A 23,293-nucleotide genomic window follows, 5' to 3' on the forward strand; every position below is an offset into this window, starting at 1 on the left:
TCAAAGGCTCTTATAGCAAAGCATTGGATGTGCAGTCACAGAACTGCTTGCCACATTATAAATAATATGCAACCTTTCTATCAAAACAGAATACAAGATAACATATTATTTATTGGATCCATATAGAAATCACCAATTTATCTTGTGATATTCGCCTGTGAAGAAGACTAGCAGTCTTTATACCTCAAAATTCCTATTACCCATTGAACCCCCCAAATATACTTATTGGGGTAGGAGCCTGCATTAAGAGAGCAGACTCTCTTAAACTCAGTTTAAGTTTTTGTGACAAAAATTGGATGCAAAATCTTTCATTTGTCATAAAATCTACTATCTCTGTGGGAGAAAAATAATCATTCCAAAGTTGTTTTCTCACAATCAAAAGTGATTAAATACTTTCAAATACCTTTCAGCATATTTAAGAAAGAATTCTCCTACATGCATCCAAAACTCTCTCACAGATCAGTATGTTTCCAGAGCACATTTGAAAAAAAACGCACATCTACTAACTATATTTTCTTCTATTAGAAGATGAGTTAAGCAGGAAATACATTAAATACATTACTATCTGAATTTATAATAGAAGAGGTTAACCCTTAACCATAGCAAACTAATGAGGAATATTTTACCTTAGAAGGATTAATCAGGGCTCTTAACACTGTGCAATTTGACATTTTGAGGACTTAATCAAGAATGAATTTTATTCACCTATTTACTTTTCATCACAGGGATGCCTTTCAAAGCCACCACGTGTTAGAATAAATATAATTCTTGAGCTTAATCATTCTGCCTTAAGAAAAATTTATTTTAAATAATATCTCATAGCTTTTAAAAACAGTTCTCACAGAAGTAGCACTATTACACTTATGTCATCTCCAGGCCAAATTCAGCTCAAACACTCAGAAAAGATCAATACAGATGTGGTGAGCTCCAGAGCCTTGACCTGACTAACACTCTGTTAGCCAGGAGACCACAACACAAATTCCGGGAGGTTGTGATTATCAGACGCTGGCTTCTATCTATGGCCATTGATTATCTCCATCTTTGCTAAAGACTACAGGAGTTTCATTTAACTAGAGTGCTCAGTAAATTGCAGCAGAGTTCAAGCATCTTTTATGGATTCATTAAACCATTGATCTGCCTTCCAGAGCTTGTAGTAGGCCCCTGCTCTGGCCCACAGCCTGTGTTTACAGAGAATACAACAGACTGGCATTTGTAACCTCCAAGGGCAGCCTGTCAGGAGACATTAGACTTTACTGTGTGCATGGCCACCCTAAGAGTGGATAGCAACCTAGGGAATTTCCCATTCTCAGTCTGAGCTGCTGGGGCAGAAATTAAGTGGCCCTCTGCTGCAAGATTTTCTTTACTCTATCCTAATCTGTGAGAATAAGAACAAAGAGCAGAGAGCCCAAGGAACAAAAAATTGCACGTGGCTTGCCCAGTTCATACTTTTGCTTATGTGTACAAAAGCTATCCAGAGGTACTGAGATGGGAGAGAAATAAAAATAACCACGGGTGTGCCTATAGTTTGCATCTCCTGCATATGGCCCTCTTGGGCGTACTAGGTTTTATGACCAGACATTGCAAAAGTGTATGAGAGAAATTCTGGACTCAAACTACTATCTTAAAATATCTCAAAGCAAGCCACCTGGCCTGTCTTATGCATGCACTTATTTAGACAGTTAACGTTTTTAACGAAGCATTTGAATTTACAGAGCATAACTACAATCCTAGGAAAATGCACAATCATCTCTCTTGGTTTCTCCAGACAGTGCACTAAGCACTCTTAGAAACTTCTCCCCCTCCTAGTCGTTACTAGTACAGTTGCATGACACCTTCCTTTTAAAATCAGCACAAAGACTAACTCTGAGCTTCATGGAGCTGATGACTGGAGAAGGACAAGAAAATGAGCCATTTCTTCAAAAGCTCATTCTTCAGATACACCTAAACACTGTTAGCAGCAAGGTGAGAAAGTTGACGATGTGAGTGACTGGATCAATAAGGAGAACGCAGGTCCCAAATAACTAAACCCTTCCTAATCATTTGTTTCCCTGAACTGCCCACTAACCAAACAGACACCGGACGAGGAACTCAGCACAAACATTCATCACTGTGCAGCCGCAGCCACCGGAGCACAGTGCAGCTGATGCAATCTGACACTGTGGTTAATGTGAAAAGGGAGTGTGCCTTTGAGATGGATTGGATAATTACCGGCAGTTCAGATGAGAAAAACTTGATTTAAGTGTAAAGCATTAGCTATCACCAGAAGGATGGCCAGAGACTGTCTGAAAATTAACATTCAAGCATCTATGTCAGTAACCCTGTGTATCAGTCTCTGGGTGACGGGATTTGAATCTATGGAAAGTAGCCCCTCTTCCTTCTGCTCATTGAAAAGAAACATTGAATAGAGTATTGGTGCTTGAAGCTATTTTGGAGTTTTAATCATCTTTTCATATTTAATCTAAAATATCTAATATTATTCAGAAGCTGACATCTATTCTGGGTAATAGTTTAAAATTATTTCTGTTTCCCCACAATATCCCAACATGTAGCCCATTCAAAACTATGGGACATGGTTGCTATTCCTTTCTTTCAGTACATGGTTGTGATCCCTTTTTCTTTTGCTTGCCCCATTCTCTTTGTGTTCTGGGGGTCCCTTGAGTTCAGTGTCTCTCAAGTAGTGTTCAAGTGTTCTGATAAACTCAAGATCGCATGCCTCTCCCCCAAGCTTCTGATTGATGGCTTCCTAGGGCACTGGATCCTACCTGGCCTACAGAAGCTCTGCCCTCAGACTCTTTCTGTCCCTCCTCAAGGGTCCAGGCATCACTTTAACCTGATTTGCTTCTTATTTCTCTGGCCAGAATTCTTTTGCTCTACCCCTACCCTGAATGTGTTTCAAAGGACTAACACAGTTCCTCTCCTCTGCTGGTGTTTTTTTCACGGGTTCTTATTTGCAGAATTTCATCAATATTCCATCCCATATTTCAAAATACTAGAGAACAAGAAAACAGGTGGGTTTGTTATTCTTTCCCCCAAAGCTTCCTGAGGACACCTTTGTTTGCTGTAACTGAAAAGGAACTAACTCAGCCTCGGAGCCTGTGGGTTAAAGTCCTGGGAGGCAGCGGCCACTCTATAGGCAGGCAGTGGGCAGGCTCGCAGCACAGTTCGAAGACAATGCAGAACCAAAGCAGACATTCTTCAGGCCAGAGTGCAGCTATATAGTCATAGAGTCTCAACCCCATAAAAACATTGGCACCAAAAAAAATGGCACCCCATAAAAACACGGTGAATCTACAGGAAGAAATCTGGTGCTCCCTAAGAATTCTGTCAATGAAGAATATTTGCAAACAACTGGCAAAAGCAAGTCCGTGGCCTAAGCTTCAGGCAACTGGGACATTAATTACAGGTAATTTAATGTCCTTCCCTAAACCTTCATGAATGATAGCCATTTTGCAAATTAAATCTTGCAGGTGTTTAAATGAAAAAAAGTAGACAGGTTAATCACTAGATTAACAAGGCAATTGTTACACATTTCTTCTGCACTACTAGGTTCTATAGTGAGGTCTGAAACTGAGAATCTTCCCCAGGATATATTCAAGTTTAATAAACAGCCCAATAGTCTAAACAAAATGTAACTCCAAATACTATGATGATACATGCTGTGTATCCAGCAATATAGCTTGAAAGTAAAGGAAATGCTTATTATACAATATTCTCCTCACTGAATATTTGTTATTATTACCATGATTGTTATGAAGATCTTATTGATATCATCTGCAAATGTTGTTTCTGTCTATATAACCTTTTTATTTTTAATTCATCTTTATCTCTTATCTACATAGATATTTCCCACTATAGTCTGTGGAAGAACAGCAATGTTGTGATACTGAAGACGTATTTCCATCTATTCTTATCTCAAATTACAGAACAATTAGAACAAAAAGCAAAACTTCGGTGCTATTAGGAATTTGTGTCTATTACTAAAGTATCAGTGAGACCCCTATAAATTTGGTATCTGAACAAGGAAAGAAAACCTCCTTACGTTGCCTGTGTTAGCCTTTTGTCTTGAATTTTGATTTCTTGCTTGATTTGTAGACATCAGTTTAGACAACAGGATATTTCCCATGCAGAAGGAAAAAGATCAAACACAGGATATTTGGAAAAGACTACTATTTGTGGTCTTGTTTGTTACTCTTGTTTTAAGTGGGATAATGGTTACAAGGCATCACTCCCTTAGGAAAGAATATTTTTAAGTGTCTGTTATTGTGCAAAGTAAAACTGGTATTAGTTGGACTAAACACTTCAGCATCTCTTACAAAACCACTAAGGAGTATACGACTTTCCAACTCCTAGGGAAAACACTAGGCTAGAAATGTTCTCAAGTTCTTCTCTACTTGTGGCCTCAAGAAGGGGCTGGGAAAAGAATGAGCTATTAGTTCCCTGAAAAGTCTGCAGTGCATCAAGTAATGAGATTGACATCCCATTGTTCGGCTGATGCCCACAGACTACAAAAGTATTTGTCTTACCCATTGTTTCAAACATTTTGGAGTCAGCAGTCGAGCCTGTTGGGGATAAGGATTCTATGAAATATGATTATGAATCAACACCATACACTTCCTAGAGCCAACATCCTGAAATGTGTAAGCTGGTAGTTGGGCTCCTTAAATGAATACAGCTGTGACTCACAGTTCTAGCAGAAGCATTCCGAAGAAAGCCTACATACTTACAGCAATCCAAATTACTCTTCAAATTGAATTTTAAGTTGGTTTAAAATTATAACCTACATGCCACAAAGGGTTAACTTGGCTTCCTTCCATCCCCTCTTACTTCACAGCACCAGGGTTTGGAAGAGAGGGATGTGTCATTCTTAACCTATTCCATCAAACAAACACAGAGACCCCAGCAGAAAGGAGGTTTGAGAAGCAAATGAAATTTAAAGAGCCAATTTTCAGCGGGCCTTCATTCTGAGAGTTGGGCTATTTTTGTCCTTGTTTTTTAGCAGAAAATCAGTTCCTGCCTTTATACCCAAGCATTTGTGAAGAGGATGGCAGGGGAAGCACAGGCACAGCTGTCCAATTTACATTCACAAATGCAGGTGTTGCTCAGACACAAAACAGAGGTCAGCTGAATACTGCTCCTAATTAGCTACCTTTTCTACCAGGATTTTTCTTTGTAAAGTTATGCATGCAATTTGGGTTCAACTTAGAGACCATTTTTAGATCCCAGCATGCTATCTACCAAGAAGTGGGCTGTCATTATAAAGCACAATTTACAACATAGTTAATTTTACATGTTTTTTTAGATTCTACATTATACCTAAGGCAAAATTCTGTTCTGCATACACATTATTCACTCTGTTTTCCATCCACTTCTCAGTATTTAAAAGTGTAGAATTTAGCCAGAAAATCTTTTATGTAGGAATGGGAGGAATTCTGCCCTCTAAGATTAAGCAGTCCACAATCTTAATAATGAGGACTAAAGACTTTGTTAAATGATACAAGAACAGAAGTAGCTATTTGCTATTGTCTTCAGTGAGGAACACCCTGGGGCTTAGTACAGCAGTTCTTAGAAATGGCAGGATGGAGACTGGTATCTAATACAATCCATTAGGAAACCCAAGCCCTAAATGAAATGACCACAAAATCCTATCAGTTAACAGAAATGCAGCAGCTGTACATGTTTATTGTAATACAATAGGATATTGTTGCAGAGATAACACTCTTGAAATTAAAAAAAAAAAAGAATCTAGCAAGCGATGTGACCAGTTTATTTCTCTATCTGAAAAACGACACCGTCTAGTGGGGCAGAGGTTTGGAATACATAAATAAGCATGAAGATTGCAGAAATGACAGGTATTGTATGTACACTAATGGGCTGGGGGGGGGGGTCAGCCCTCAAAGTCACTGGCTAAACGTCAAGTCACTGCCGCTCCCAGGTTTTACAGGATATTCAAAGAACTACCCCAATAACTACTTGCAGGAAGTGAAGAGTAATGGTCTTTCTCCCTTTGCTGATTTTACCTACTAAGTATTCCAAATACTCTTATCTTGGCTCCCAGTTATCCATTTTTCAAAACTGTATGCTATGGAATTTTAAATTCAGTTTGACCTTAAACTTTATAATTATAAATATGTATATCTTATATATATGATATGTATTATATGGACTTTTTTTTCATATTGAATCAGATACCTTTTATCAAAGGCTTAAAAAGTTGGATCACTGTGCAAAGTGCAACATGTATTACCAGGATTGTGACAAATTTATCTTGCCTGATTTTATTCACTACAGGCAGTCCATCAAGATTCAGACCCATAACCCTTTGGAATAATAGAAAGACAAAACCCCTGTTCTATAGCCATCTTCTGGGATGGAATGCAAAGTATTTTGTTGTGGTAAGTACGGCTTTGAAGATGAAAGCTCTGGGCCCACTCTTGTGATTGTTACCCCAGTGCTCAGCATTCAAAATGGGAGCCTCAGGGTCTCAGAGATCATTTTAATCCCCAAATATTAAAACAAAACGTGTCTCCCATGCGTTGTTCCAACCACCCTCCTCTAAAGCCTCACCAGCCCCTCCCGTGAGGCCCCTCCCAGGGGAAAGTGAACTGTTGACTGTCCCAAAAGAATTCCAATTTCCTTACTTGTCTCCCTGTTCCAGTGAAGATTATGAAACTAATTCTTAGAGACTGCTACTAAAATTCCACCTCGCTGAATTCTGCAGCCTAATTCTTTTGGCATTATGCTTTTTGGCCGAATGATGTGACCCAAATTTGAAGGAGATAATTTGCTGCAACAGTGCTTCTTGCAATGCAGTGAGCCCCAAATTAGCATTTCAGGATTGCAAATATCAGACTTAAAAAAACAGTAACTGTTTGCTTCAAAGAAGGACAGATTTTGACATTGTTTAATGGAAATGCTTAGCAAAATGTGGACGATTTTATGAATTAAGGAAGATTTGCAGATCAATGGAAAATCAAGAACTAGCAATTGACTTCAATTATTAGTGGCAGAATGCAATAGCGGTTCTTAAAAGATCAGGAAATTAACTGAGTGTGTATGTTGATTGTAAAAACATCATTCATTCCACTTCCCATCAATGGTGGCTAACGCTATTCTAAAAGGACACTTTCAGATCTGAGATGTCTTAAGGCAAAACAAAAAAAGAAACCATAACCATGGCTGTTCCTGTGTTCACCCACCATGCTTCTCACAAACACTTCGCTGTGTGAGCTAGGTTGGTTCCTATATTCATTATTTCATCTTCTCTCAATATCAATCAATTTTAATGTAAGGTGTCAAGAAAAACTTGACTTTTTCCTGATTAGAATTTGTGGGTCGGATTTTGGAAAGAGCCAGAGCAACATTCACCTTGCAAACAAGTATAAAGCTGAGCGGACTAAAAGCTTTCTGGCCACGCTTCTGTGGCTAGTTTTTCAGCCTCGACAGGAAATTTCTACCACTTCTCTTTCACAGACCCTCGTCTAGTACTCTACCGCCAGAGAGACTGTCACTTAGGGTACCACTGCGTCTTCATCAGATTCATTCACCCTCTCAGAATTCAAACACCAAGACAAGAGAAATTGAAGGACAGGTTACACATTAGAAGGGGGCTCTTTAATCCAGAAGGTTAAGTATGACAGAGAAAGAGAACAGACAAAACAGAAAGAATCAAAGTACGGGGTGCGCAGTGAATTCAGCTAGAAGCTAAGAGGCGCATGCGCACGGGGCGGTGAGGCCTGCATGGGCCGCCTCTCTCTACGGTGCTCTTACCTTATTTCTCTTGAAGTAGGCTCGTCGGCAGGCGGCAAAGCACTTCTCGCTGCAGAAGCTTTTCACCTCACTTCCCATACTCAGGGAATAGCGCTTGATTCCCACTTTCTGGCACCAGGCACACATTATTTGTACATTTGACACATCATCTTCTATAATAAAAGTATAAGAAAAATGTTCATATCAGAAGCAAACATCCCTTCAAACTTAGACACACCCTGAACCTCAGAGAATTACTTGAGGTCTGATCTTAATTTCAGTACCTCACCACTTTCTGACCTAGGAAAACAGGCAGCTCTTGGTGGAAAGACTTACTGCTTTTCTCTCTCTCGTTTTTCTTTCTTTTTTTGGTTGGCTCCTATGTTTCCAAAAGACATCATTTATTTAAAAACCAAAGCATGACTGCAGAGCCACGAGGGTTCCCAGGGCTTCTTGTCCTGGTACAAATGCTTATTCTGCCTAGTTAAACCAGGCTCTGTACTAATGAAGCTTGGAAAGTGACTCCTTTCTTCAAGGGTACTGCTGACAGCCTACAAGATCCATATTGAGTGGGTTGCCCAGTGCTAACCTACAAAAGTGATGTCCCCATGTGAATTGGGACAGTCAGGAGCCAGGCTCAATCTTGCTGTGTTCCCAATTACTGTTACGTGAAAGGGGGTGTTGTTGACTCTTGCAATATAACGATTTCCAGGTGATATAGGGTCAGTCAAAGAAAGGAAAGGTGTGAGTGGCCAGGTTCTCCGGAAGGAAGGCAGTATCCCAGCTCACTCAGCAGTCTGCTATGAGACAGCCTTCCCTCACGGCTATCCTTGGGGAGGCGCAGGACTGATTCAAATTCCCCTCCAGGTGATGTGGTTCATGGTCCTTGGATGGAGGATTGGTAATGGGGGGTGTCAGCCATGAGGCCTGAGGTCACTCAGCTGCCCAGATCATTCTCAGCCACTGGTGGTCCTAGTAGCTTCTGTAGAACCTGCTACCCATGTCGTGGGAACACTTAGATTAATGTTAGGTGGTAGACAGATATTTTCAATATTTTAACTACTGTATTTCTTGTCCTTTGTAAGAGAAAAAAAACAAATTTAACTGGCACAACAAGCTCAGAATATCACAAATATTATTGCTTAAGACAAACAAAGGCTTTTAAAGTGAGTCACTTAATAAAATATATTTTGAGTAAATCATAGTGCAGGTGATAAGATGCTGTAACAAAATGTGATGGTGATACTCAAATGACTGGAGTCAGGGAAACACTGGGGTATTTACACAGAAAATAGGAGACGATTTCTTAGTGGAAATCTAAGGAATATTTCCTTGCTACCTCCTAGGGGGTTCTCACTGTATCTTACGTTTCCATGGTCATCCCAATTGACCGTGTGTGTGTGTGTGTATGACTGATTGCCACTATTAGCCATACGTCTTCCTCCTTTATGGATTTTTTTTGTACTAACCAAACTCATGCTCCAGACATGGGTGGCAATCATAAAATCCCCAACAAGCTTTGGTATAGTGTTGTCTGATTTCCGAATAAAATCCCCCAAAGACTAATTGCTAAGCAAGGCCTGGTTCATGAGTTGTTGACATATTCATGGTTCATAGAGCCTGTCATGCAATCATTCCATTTCCAGTGGAAAAGATTTGGTTTGAGGCAGTATGGTCATCAGCCTGCAAAATTAGAAGCAAACTAATTTGTAGTGCAGTGATATGGCTTCCCCCCCCCCCCACCCCCTGCCAAGTGTCATCACTCAGAACTCTGGATAGCATTTTGTTTACCTTAATGGAATAAGTATTGTCATTTTAATGATCATTTTTATTTCACAAATTACATGTTGTAATTGATTGTTAATTATCAAATGAGACACTATAAAAAAAGAACCTCTGATGTTAATCAAACATTTTTGATAAAATAACTTCCTTTAAATGGAGTCATAACATGAATTCAAATGTCATGCAATGACTATTTAATAATGTATTCTATTCAAAGAAAGCTTTATTTATATTTTGTATGATTACTAATATGGCACCTGTCTACAGATGTTTTACATGGTATGAAAAATTAACAAGACTCTATAATTTACCTTAGAGTATGGTGTTTTAAAATTAGATTAGAAAGAGTATATGTAGAAAATAATCATCTATCATTACTAAACTAACTAGCACTAATAGTTTCTATTTTTCCAGTTAGCTACTTTAAAATCTTAAATTCCTGAAAAAAAGATGATACAGCAGAATTCTCACAAATGATCCACTGGCAAAAAGCTTGATTCTGGTGAAATAAGGGAAAAAAGATTTTACGGGGGAAATTATTTGGCCTCAAAGTTCAATGAGGAGACCCCACTTCCTCGGGAGCCACTTTAGAACATGCATTAGGTTTCCCCTTGCGGTTTCTTCCTTTAAATAGTCTGATTTGGAGGGATGTGGGGGAAGTAAGTGTTTTAGTCCTAGATCTTTAACTATCATAGGCTAAAAGCAAGATGACAGAGGGTAAAGAGCAAAGCTATAAGAAGGCTGGGCAGCTGGCCTGAATCCTGGCCTGACCTGAAGGAATGATGCCCAAGGCAAAAAGGCCACTCACAGGTCTGTCTCATATTTACTCCATCATCACCACACAGTCCTACTTGTCTTTTTTAAAGGAGAGGCAAGGATAGTTTTTTACAATAGAGCTAACAAATAAAAAGTATAATTTTAAAGCAAATTATTTTTATAAATAATTTGTACTACAAAGTAACGATAGAGAAAATGAGACAAAAGAAATTGTGCACTTTTGTATCTGGCAGTTGGAAAACTCTTAGAATGGTACTTAGCATCTGTCTTGTTAAATAATTCAGTATTCTCTTCCGTTTTTCATAAAATTGTGTTTCATAAAGGCAAACTCTTTGGAAAACTGCCATCAGATATCTCCTGTTCTGTCACCAAACTGTTATCAACAGCTAATGCTCCAAAGAAGAGTCAGATAAAGGGATTATTCCAAAAGTTCAAGAAAACATTTTCAGATATCTCAGATGTTCTAGTCTTAATAAAAGTCATTTTTATTAATATATTTAAGAAATAAGAAAGAACTTTGGTTATTAAAATTGTCAGCTAAAACTTAGCTGAAAATTCTGCCACCAGACATGAGATGGTACCCCATCTTAAACAGCATGTCCTTACCCCTAGAAAATGAGCTTTTCTTAAGTGCTTAAAGCCAAAATGTATGTGTGCATGCTAAGTCACTTCAGTCATGTTTGACTCTTTGTGACCCTGTGGATTGTAGCCCACCAGACACCTCTGACCATGGGATTCTCTAGGCAAGAATACTGGAGTGGGTTGCCATGCCCTCCTCTAGGGAATCTTCCCGACCCAGGGATTGAACCCAGGTCTCCTGAGTCTCCTGCATTGGCAGGTGGGTTCTTTAACCAGTAGCATCACCTGGGAAACATTAAAGCCAAAAGAATTGGTTTATTTTAACAATCACATCTTTTTCTAAAAATCTGAAACCCAGGAATTGTGTGCATGCTTTACATTGGCAAAAGAGAACGCCCCAGCCCTTTAGTCTTTTGAACCTTATCTGCTTTAAAATTTTTTAATTTTAAAAATATTTCTTCAAACTAGGAAAACCTGATCTCTTATATCTAGGCTAAAATCTGGGTCATTAGAGACAAGATTAGCCCCCCAAAAATTCTTGTAACAGATTTTTCCTTTATAGCCATTATTAGCCTGTGTATTTTTCATAATGAACAATGCAGCAACAAATGCAAAATACTTACAGCTTTAAATCACATTCCCATAGTGAATAGTTTATATAACATGATAAATTCTTCATATGATAATATCATATAAATATGCATCAGTCCAAACCGGCATGTTTCAATTAATCATGAAAAGTTTGTACCACCTCTTTAGGATTTAATTAAGCAAAATGTTTAGGGCATATTCTTTCCAATCTAATGTTCAAAGAGCTATAGAACATTATTCTACTTTATATCCCAGAAGGAGAAATCTAAATTAATTACTCTGAGATAAAATCAAAATTGTATTTATTTATCACAAGGCAGAGAAGTATGAAGTCAAGCATTTCTGGAATGCCTTGCTGAAGTTGAAAAATTACTTATCTGGGGACTTAAAAATAAGGATGGCCTTGGTCAATGCCGTTCTAGAGGCATTTTAATTGGTTATGAACATGCATACTAGCTTACCTGACCAGAGCACAAAGCAAATCAGGAGGGCCTTAATGGACTCCAAGTGATTCACCACCCTTTTGTAACTTTCATGGGAATCTAAGACTGAGAAAACAAATCTAAAAGTATCTGCTGGTGCTGTTTCCCTCCTCCAACAGTTCCTAGAATGCATATGTCCAGATAATCATTTCAAGACTTGAATTATGTTTGAAACAAGCTGGAAGACAGCTTGAAGTGATTCTTGCGTGTTTTCCACACTATGAAACGAAAGCACAGGTAACATTCAAACTATTTGCTGGAGAAGTTACACTTAAGAACAGAATAAATACATGGCCTGGAAAGCAGGCAAGAAACTAAGATTAAAGTTTGCTTTCTTTGAAGCCCTTCTTGGAATAACTGAATTTCAAGAACCTTAAGGCAATCTAATTTAAAAGTCTCTAGAGTCCTACAGAAGCTCCTGTACAATTCCTTGTGTTCTAGAAATAAACATAAGGGAGACCAAGAGAAAATCTGGACCACTGAACCAAAAGGAAGATAATTATGGCTAGTAGGTGCCAGGCACAGTGCAAAGTTCTTTAAATCCATCATTTAATCTTAATCACAGCTACCACCCCCCAGGCAGGTAGGTACCAACAGTATCCCCATTATGCAGATGTGGAAAGTGAGGTTTAGAAGCCAAGTAGTTTGCTCCAAATCATACAGTCATTACACACCAAAGCCAAGATGAAAACTGGGGCATCTGACTCCAGGGCCCAAGCTCTTGATTACTACACCTTAGAGACCACAGTCTTTCTAAATGGGTGAGATTATACACCATCCACACAGACAACCTTGCAAGAAAAAGACTAAAAGCTGTCACAGATTCTGCTACTTGCACAGCACACTGCTCCATAACACTGCTGCTGCTAAGTCACTTCAGTCGTGTCCGACTCTGTGCGACCCCATAGGCGGCAGGCCACCAGGCTCCCCCGTCCCTGGGATTCTCCAGGCAAGAACACTGGAGTGGGTTGCCATTTCCTTCTCCAATGCATGAAAGTGAAAAGTGAAAGTGAAGTCGCTCAGTCGTGTCCAACTCTTCTCGACCCCATGGACTGCAGCCCACCAGGCTCCTCCGTCCATGGGATTCTCCAGGCAAGAGTACTGGAGTGGGGTGCCATTGCCCTCTCCATAACACACTAATAGACAAAATGGAATCAGAAAGGTCAAAATGTCTTTGAGGAGGCAGCTGAAGTGTTAATCAGTATTTGTTGGTCGATTTTAAGAAACAAGTTAAAGGCCCACAGTGCAAGCCTATGCTTCTTTATGACTATGCGACTTGGATTTGCTGCAAACATTCTGTCTGCACCCTCAAGGGCCACTTGAACATTAAATGATGAGACAGAACCAATATACTTGGGTCTCACGAAGCAGTCATTCTACTCATAGGCAAGCAATACTTTTCTCAGCTTTTTCTTTTGTAAGGAGGGGGATCAGGAGTAGGACATGGATAAGACTGACTTTCCATGTGGGTGAAGTAGGGAACCGCTTATACATGTGTAACTTTGAAGATTCCAATAAGAATATTCTAGCTTCAAAAATTATCCTTACCTACTCACAGAAGTCCAATTCTACCATTATGGAGTAATTTCCTGGGCTAAATATTTCTTATATTCCATTAAAACATGAATTCCCTGAAAGCAGTAAGGCTCAATACATATTTATCTATAATGATTTATGCTTTAAAATGAGTGATTCTTTCGGAAGAACAAGTTTTCACAGAGAATGGAGAGAAGAGCTAAGAAGAGAGCTCCATGAGAAAAAAGGAGGGCAGAGATGGGAGAAGCTAAGGGCACAAGAAGCCTCTGCTCACTACTTGGCTAATGTTTAGCCCTGGGCATAGAGGTAGAGCTAGCTGAGGACCAAGAAGTGAAGGCAGAGTGGCCAAAGCCTACTGTCTGATCATACTGCAGCATAATGTCAAATATTTTCAGAATGACTGTTAGATGTGAATTTAAAGCACAGGAGAAGCTGAAGGAGGTGGGAAGAATGGCATATAGCTAGGGATCTCCAGAAAAGAAAAGCAACAGGCAGATCCACTTATTACAGCTCAAGGGGGTGACGGTTTTTAAGCAAATGAGGTAACAGATACCTACTCCTTTGCAAACTTAAGTCGCTATTATTTGAAAGACAGTATGATAAAGTGTGGAGAGAGGGAGACAGAGAACACAGGTGAAAGTACTAATACTGCCCCTTCCAGTTGTGTGACATGGGCAAGTCACTCAAGGAATAGTAATACCCACCTTAACTCTAGCTGCGGTGAGGATCAAATGAGAGAAAGTAGGCACATTCCCCATGTAAATGAGACTTCCTTAAAATTACTGCAATTAGAGCCATAAGCTGGAGAATCCCATGAGCAGAGGAGCCTGGCGGGCTACAGTCCATGAGGTTGCAGGGAGTTGGACACGACTGAGTGACTAAGCACAGCACAGCACAGCACAGCGCCATAAGAAAAGGGTAGGTGACGGCTGTATGCAGTCTGGGAGTCCCAGTGAGTAGGTACCAGCCCCTTCTATCACATCCTTCCCACCCAGTGGATGATATCTATAGACCCAATATCTCTGAATACAAAGAACAACCCAGTAATTGGTTAAATTTCATTAACTCAGACTATTTAAGAATAAAGCCATTTAATAAAAGCTTCACTTACACTTATTCTTTTTAAAAATTAGTTAAATTAATAGTTGACAAGGTGTTGCCAAATATATCACTGTACTGCTAGATATTCTGTAATTAATAGATGGGAATTATTTGTAATTATTACATCAACTATCCATACATGGGTGGATCTTTCTACACACTTGAGAAGTTTGCTCTTTTAAAAAGTATATAGTAACAACTGATAATGTCTGCCACCTTGGTAACTGAACTATTAAAAATTGCCAAAGAATAGAGTCTGAATTAATAAAATTTTATTGCACTTAATTCTCATTAAAAGGAGAGATGCAATTAAATAATAGTGGTTCCATACAGTTATGATTTTTTATAGTACCTAAAATAACCCCCATTTTTCTTTTGGAAGTAGAATTATCTGAAATGATTTCAAGATTTAAAATAGTCCACATCCCTTCAAATAGGGTAGCTATTGTTTAGTCGCTAAGTAGTGTCCACCTCTTTTGCAACCCTATGATCTTGTAGACTGCCAGGCTCCTCTGTCCATGGGATTTCCAGGCAGGAATCCTGGCGTGGGTTGCCATTTCCTTCTGCAGGAGATCTTCCCAACCCTGAGATCGAACCCATGTCTCCTGCATTGGCAGACGGTTTCTTTACCACTGAGTCACCTTGGAAGCCCGAATATAGTACTTAACTCCAAAATAAAATTTAAATTGCTATACATAAACTAAAATTTGGTTCCAGTATATAAAAGGAAGGGCTTTTCTGGTGTGGAAGGGCCCTTCTGGACTGCTGTGGTACAGTCCATAGGGTCACAAAGAGCTGGACACAACTGAAGCAACTTAGCACACACACATATAAAAGGAATGAGCATATTATACAAATTATATAATATGTATACAAAGCATTATATACATATTATACAGAATGACAGGAAAAAGATGGAATCATAGAAGCATATATGATAACAGATATAAAGAGCTAGCCAATGGGAATGTGCCGTATGACTCAGGGAACTCAGACTGGGGGTCTGTAATAACCTAGAGGGTTAGGAACAGGTGGGAGGTAGGAGGGAGATTCAAGAGGGAGGGGACATATGTACACCTATGGTTAATTCATGTTGATGTATGATAGAAATCAAACCAATATTGTAAAGCATTCAACTGATTAAAAATAAATAAATATTAACAAGAACTACACAAAAGATTTTTTAAGTTTGCTAAAATATGTACAAAGTACAAAAAGTTAAAAACTAATAAAATTAATTTTAAATTTTCTAATGGAACTTTTCTAGCTAATTTAGAATTACTTATATATATATTTATGGGGATATATATATGACACATAAACATACATATTTGTCAAAGATACGGCTCCAGAATGAATTAAACACTTACATCCAGGTGCAGGTCCCTGCACTAGGTTACTGGTCAAGAATGCTGAGTTGAACAGGACATGACCCTGCTCCCAAGAGAACAGACCCAAGAAGTCTGTGCCTCATAGTCTAAAACAGGAGAATGTGGGAAGAGAGGGTTCAGAAGCCTGTTAAAGCCCAGAGAACACAGCTTGTGAGTTGGGCCTTGAAGAGGGAGAAAGTTCAAGAGAAGGAGGCACAGGACAGAGGACCAGCAGCAGCCAGGGACTGGCAGACATGCTCAAGGACTGGGAGAAGCCCTGCGGTCTTCTCCTCAGTTTCCACAACTGTACGAAGGGAAAAGTCAGAGATGAGACTGGGACCGCTGGGGCCTGCATGAAGGGTCCCTTAAATATCATCTTGCTCTGGGGTGGAAGGGGCTCCTCCTCATTCCACAGGTAATAAGGAGCCCCCAAATGTTTCTTAAAGGACAGGACAGGATCAGAGATGTGCTGAGAAATTCAGAAAGGCTGGACTCTCGTTCCACATCTTAGAAATAGGCAACAGGAGAGCAGGCACCACAACTCGTTCACCTTTGTGTGTTCAGCAACTAGTACATGTCAATGCTGAGAGTATGTTGAGTGAATGCATAAAAGCATGGATGGACGGATGGATGGATGCAGAGGAAAGGAGATGAAGTTCTGAACCTATACAGTAACAGTACAAATGAAAAGGATAGACTTAAGAGACTTCAACAATCACAAAAATGTAGGAATGTAACTCACCCAAATTCAGAGAATTCATCTCCCTATGTCTCTAATCAAAGCATATCAGGATGGGGAACACATGTGTACCTGTGGCGGATTCATTTTGATATTTGGCAAAACTAATACAATTATGTAAAGTTTAAAAATAAAATTTAAAAAAAAGCATATCAGAGGAAAAGTCCAAAGAGTTCTTTGTGAAAACTGACTCTGTAGTCAAATTCAAAGTGAATTTGCTTTACTTCCAGTGTCCCTTCCTTACTCATTTTCCCAACATTTGAAGAAAGAAAGTATTAAGAGGAGAGATCCCATAAAGTCCCAAAGTAGTCATTCCCTCTTGCATACCATACTAAACTTGAATTCTTTAACAAGACGCTACTGAGTATACGTGCCTGCAGCAGCTTAACATTAAGTTAAATACTTTCACTGATTAGCCAGTGAAGGGACGTCTTCTAAGTCTCTTCGAAAACCTCACCTTCACTTCTCAGTACTCACTGTAGAAAGTCTGTCTTTCCTATGTACCCACCCTAAGAAGGGGGAATAAGAAAGGAAGAGGGTAGAACTTAAGAGGTAAAAAAAAAAACAACAACAAAAAAACAGAATTCTTGATGCAACATTTTCTAAAATACACCCCCACAGAACACTAATACCATGGGATACTTAGAGCGGTGTTATTTAAAACAAAAAAAAAAACTGCCATGGTCAAACATGTATGGGAAGCATTGGGCCAAACAAAGCTAAACAACAAGCTCTTTGCTGTAAGACTTCTGGGTTCTACCAATGTGTCACTAGGAATCTTCAAGAGGGAGACAAGAGTGTGCTGTATTTCACAAATGTGACCACGGACAGGTGTTTTCAGAGAGAATCCACAAGACTGGATTTCCAAGGACATCTGCCTGAGATGGTCTACAGTCCTGCCCTGTATTAGTACCGAAGCATGAGCACTTCTGTGTGGGTCGTTAATTACCAGGAAGGTTTCTTCTCTTCAGCCCAGAATTTGGATCCTCCATTGCCAGCAGCTCTGTCTGCACTGAGCAAAAGGACAAGGCCAGCCGCTGTGGGGCCCGTGCTAGGTGTGCTGAGACACCCACTAGTCCTCAGTAAATGCCGCCAGGCTGAACAAAGACACCCATGGGCCACTAAGTCCTGTGGTGTCTGCTACATGCATCATATACAGAGAAGGCGACCCTTTCTACTGTAAAGTCCTACAGAGAAAAGGGCAGACATCAATAATAAGGCAATGGGAGAGTAACACCACTCCTAATAGACCGAATAATTCAGGTTCACTGGGTGGTTGCCATGGACAAGAAACGCGATGAAAATCTTGTCCCCCATCCCTGAGTCCTCGATTAGACCCTCTATCCAACCTCAGGTGCTCTGGGACGATTCTGCTGCAGTGATGGGTTTGCTCTCCTCTGGACCTCTCTCTCTTCTACATGGCTCAAGTCCAGGCACCAAGTCTCAGCATCTAGCCAACAGATGCACATGACTAGGGACAAGGGAGCAAGGTCAAAAAGTGTGCAGCAGCACATTGATCACTTCTGGAAAAGCAATTCCAAGCCCCTGCTCTACACAGAGGGGTATCATCTCCAAAGAAAGACAAATAGCAGCGTATTAGGACTAAAGGGCCAAACTGCTTCATATAGGACTTCAGGATAAGAAAAGTATTCCCATTACCCACTATTTATCTGAAGGGCTCATTTCTCCTTCTGAAATCTGGCTGTCCCATTAATTATGCTTAATGGGCCTCACAGCGGTTGACAAATCTCCCCAGAGGGGAAATCTTCATTGTAGACAAAGGATTCGTTTATTTACTCAACTTTGTGTCTGGCAAACAAGACAGACTCGATCCCAGTCCTAAAGGAGCTTTCCATGGCTGCCCCTAGCATAAAATGCCAACAAACAGTAGAAAAGGACTGTGGGAAAAGCAAGCCTGCTCCCCAGGGCTCTCTGTCACCACCCAGGGGTCACAAAAGTCAGGCATTCTTGGTGACCACAGAGGGGGTATCGGCAGCCCCAGTGTGACTGACCAGCATGCCATGTTCCACCTCTCGGCATTTCAGGTAGTTTAAACAGGCAGAGTACCTGCTGCAGCTACCATCCTAGGGAACAGGAACTGACAGCCTAGAGACCGGGGGTCAGAGGGACACGCGGGGAGGGTAAAGCCTTCGCATTACACACTGCTGTCATCTCCTCAGCCCCTCCCCTCCCTCCATGACCTGAACTGCAAGTTCAGCAGACTGAAGAGTGGGAAGAACCTTCACTGAACTAAATTTGTTGAAAGAACCAAGATGAACCTGCTGGAACACTGTCAAAAAGATAATTTACTTTCCTCTTCATCTTCCGATCTTTGAAATATTCGTTTAGATTTCTTGAATGAGAATAATGAGTGATTGCAGGGCTCTCTGAAGGGCCCCCATGCCAATCCCTGTCTGGAAATATCATGAGCCATCACGTGCCCCCAAACAGCCCTGCGATGGGAAAAGCAGAGGGTCACACCCACTGTAACACTGCAGAGTCCTCTCTTCTCTCTGCATATTCCCATTGGGCCATATCATCTACGCACTCCTGTGACCCCCGCTACCATCCATAAGATGAAGATTTCCGAATCAATACAGTTACTACTCAGTTTATATCCAACTGCCTCCCAGCATCTTAACCTGTCACGTCCAAAGCTATATATACACCCCTCCCATTACCTGCCCCTTCAACCTTCCCATAACTTGTTTTCCATCTCAGTTCCTGGCCATCCATGCAGTTACCTGCGAGCAGAAATCTGGTTATCTTTCCTGCCCCTTCCCTCCCTTTCACCTCCTATATTCTGATTAATTATCAGGTCCCCCTAAATATTTTTTACAATATATCTATTCATTCATTCAGTTACTATTTACGCAGCCTAATTACGTACCAGGCACTGTCCTAGGCTATACAACACCCACCACCATGGAGTTTACTGCTGTCCGTTCCAAGGAAGCCACCAACACCTCTCGTCCATACTACAGGTGGCTTCCCACTTCACTCCCATCTAGCTCATTCCCTCCACTGTGGAAATGAGGAATTCTTCTGAAGCAAATCTGATTAACTGCTTTCACCTGCCCCAAACCCTTCAGTGGTATCCCCTGCCCTCAAGAAGTCAAACTGTCCCATGGCTCCCATGCCCAGGACAGCCTCTCAGCTTGTCTACTCTCTGGGCTGTGCCTCCTTTTGTTTACCTTGAGGTGCTCTCTCCTCTGAGCCTTTCCATGTGCTGCTTCCTCCCTCATGTACAACCTCAAAATCCTTAGCCGATTCGTATCTTATCTTAAATCTCCTCCTATGGAAGCTCTTCCTGCCCCTAAACCTGATCAGATACCAAAGCACTCTGGACTTGATCATCATCAGACCTGATTGAGGTTTCTTTTGTTTTTGTTTTTGTTTTTAATGTCTGTCCTTTCCACCAAACTGTGAGCTAGTTAAGACAGAGATCATATCTGTCTTGTCCACTAGAAGGAAATGTCTGACTCTGGGCATCAGCATAAGAAGAAAAAGCAGAATCCTTACTAGACACACTTTGTGTACTTGGATGTCCAGAGTTGGGGCAGGAGGTGGGAGAGGAAACCAAGAACACCCTCTTTGCTAATCACTCAGAACAAAGTTGCCTTAGAAGGAAACACCAGTGAAAAGCCCCCAAACAGAATGCAATGGTTATTTCCACTCTCCTTGGCCAAGCCCATGAACTAAGTCTTCTCAATTTAACAGAAACTTTGAGAAGTCAGCATTGAGAATGTCCCTAGAATGACAAGAGTTACCAACTTAACCTCCACTCCTCTCTCTCAACCAAACTTTATTTATACCTTCAAATAATTAATTTCAAACACTTCAGTCAAGTCTTAATTAATTTCAGAAACACACCTGCCCTCTACAAGCAAGGGCAAGGACAGCTGACATTTCCTCTTATTTCCTGTTAGCATCTTAGCACCTTGGTGACCTGAGGCAGGGTGTTCTAAAATCCTAGCTTGGTCATACTCCTCAAAAGAGTTTATAAAATGCCAAGAAAAGTTCCAGGCTGCCTCAGGTATCACAGAGATGAGTGATTTAGCATCCATGTTTAGATGGTGTCCTTAATTCTGCCATGAAAGCAACTTGGTGACCTTAAGAAGCTCATTTAGCCTCTCTAGCCTTCTTTTCCTCATCTGTAAGAGAGGAAATTTCCATAGGTGATCTCCTAGGTTCCTTCTAACTAAAAATCTAGGATTCTAAATTTCTCAAAACAAAGATCCATTTAAAGGAGTGCAGCCAGGGGATAATCTTTTTCCTTTCGTTTCCTTTCTTGAACCCCTCATTTAATTTCTTTCTTTTTTCTCCTTCTGTATGACCACAACTGTTGTCCCTTGCCCTTACAGAAGAGGCTTAGAAAATTCTTTGGCTGATGGGACAATTTTAGAAGTGGACCTTTCTAAGCTCTCCAATACTTGTGCCACCACAAATCTGGTACCCTCTTTTTAATACTATATTACATTTTCATGTTTCACTTTAAAGAAATAAACATGAATAAAATTCTGACTTTTTATATTATTTTCCATTAATTTCTGACCTTTCAGTGTGAACCTCCACACACATAGTATTTTATCCTGAGTCTTCCCAGAAAACACAATCTGAGACAAAGATTTGCATGCATGTGTTTTACTGGGCATGTGATTCCAGGAAGACGTAGGGGACAAGGGAAATGAACCTGGGGAGCCAAAGAGCCAAAGTAACAATGTAGTACTAAGTTGGCCACTATTAAAGGACACTGGTATTCAGTCATAGAGAACATTCTTTGGAGTGTGAAATAAATTTCATAACTCTTTGAAATGAAAAAGTGAAAATGTTAGTTGCTAAGTCGTGTCAGACTCTATGACCCCATGGACTGTAGCCCACCTGGCTCCTCTGTCCATAGAATTCTCAGGCAAGAATACTGGAGTGGGTTGCCATTCCCTTCTCCAGGGGGTCTTCCCAACTCAGGGACTGAACCCAGATATCCCTCATTGCAGGCAGATTCTTTACCATCTGAGCCACCAAGGAACCAGGGGGGCAAAAGGAGAAATAATTTATTCATCACATCTCATGTCCCATTGACCTAGTGTGTCAATCCCTCTATATTTCTGGTTTGCACTTGTGGATGTGCTGCCAAAATGATTTACATGAAGCCCATGCTGCCATATCGGGGAAGTCCCAGGGCAAGAAACTAGAAACATATGGCAGAAGCATGAGGCAAGGCCCTTTCAGAATGCACATGTCTAAGGTGTCAAAGTACCACAGGAGTCACTGTGGGACCAACAGGAGCTGCAGTGGTACGCAAGAGGTGTCCCACACACAGAGCTGCCATCACTGCAGGCAACTCATTCTGCAACTAACACTGTAGGTTTTAATTCTTGTGTGGGGCTGTCATGTGCACTGTAGGATATTTAGCTGCATCCCTGGCCTCTACTCACTCACACCAGTATCATCCCCTCTACCAGCTGTGACAACAAAAAAGATCTCCATATACTGTCTGATGTCCTCCTTGGTGGGGGCGGGGTGCAAATTTACCCACTGGTAAGAACCATACTGCTCTAGAGTAATGTGTATCCTACTTTTTTGTCACTCATTCAGTGACCCTTCATTTCTCTCTACTTTACATCATATCAAAAGCAGCTCTCAAGCAGATCACTTTGAGAGACATTTATGTCTCATGCCTGTAACTTAATTTTTAGGCTTCACCATGATATAATTTATGTAAATAAATGATAATTCCTTAATACTAAGGAATGATGAGATTTTAAATACTCAATTTGAGAAAGCTATGAACAGGCTACATAAAGGATAAAAATGTTAAAGCTACATTCTAGGGCTTAGTTGATGAAATCAAGAGAGGAAGCAGCTAATTGTTTTTTTTTTTTTTTTTTGAAATCTAGGTCTCTAAGTCAAGGACTCAAGATCTTTTGAGACAAGGGTTTTTCAATCTGAATTTTGTGCATGTCATATACACACAATTTCACACTTAACTTCAAGGCCCACACTCATCTACATAGGCCCATCCAAGGAATCCCTAGGAGACAATGTTAACTACTGTTGCTGAGCATTTAAATAGTTTCCAGTTTTTAGCTATTATGAATAAATGCTACTATAAAGGTTCTTTAAAATGCTTTTGGCTTTCTCTCTCTCTCTCTCTCTCTCTCTCTCTCTCTCTATATATATATATATATATATATATACACACTGTGGTGCTGGAGAAGACTCTAGAGAGTCCCATGGACTGCAAGGAAATCAAACCAGTCAATCCTAAAGGAAATAAACCCTGAATATTCATTGGAAAGACTGATGCTGAAGCTGAAAGTCCAATACTTTGGCCACCTGATTTGAAGAGCTGACTCATTGGAAAAGACCCTGATGCTAGGAAACACTGAAGGCAAGAGGAGAAGAGGGCGACAGAGGATGAGATGGTTAGATAGCATCACTGACTTAACAGACATGAATTTAAGCAAACTCCATGAGATAGTAGAGGACAGAGGAGCCTTGCGTGTTGTAGTCCAAGGGGTTGCAGAGCTGGACATAACTTAGCAACTGGACTATATATATATATATATACATACACACATACATAC

The 23,293-nt window shown here is 40.4% G+C and overlaps 1 protein-coding gene across 2 annotated transcripts in view; it reads right to left on the reverse strand.

Annotated features, from left to right (window-relative positions):
- The window catches only part of SOBP (sine oculis binding protein homolog), a 165,927-nt gene that overhangs the window by 114,279 nt on the left and 28,355 nt on the right, over positions 1-23,293 (reverse strand). For both annotated transcript variants that reach the window (XM_027551284.1, XM_027551283.1), the window contains exon 4: positions 7,768-7,919. In XM_027551284.1, coding sequence (XP_027407085.1) covers positions 7,768-7,919 — 152 coding nt within the window. The remainder of the gene's footprint in view (positions 1-7,767; positions 7,920-23,293) is intronic.

This window comes from Bos indicus x Bos taurus, chromosome 9, assembly GCF_003369695.1.
Source record: "Bos indicus x Bos taurus breed Angus x Brahman F1 hybrid chromosome 9, Bos_hybrid_MaternalHap_v2.0, whole genome shotgun sequence".
NCBI lineage: Eukaryota > Metazoa > Chordata > Mammalia > Artiodactyla > Bovidae > Bos > Bos indicus x Bos taurus.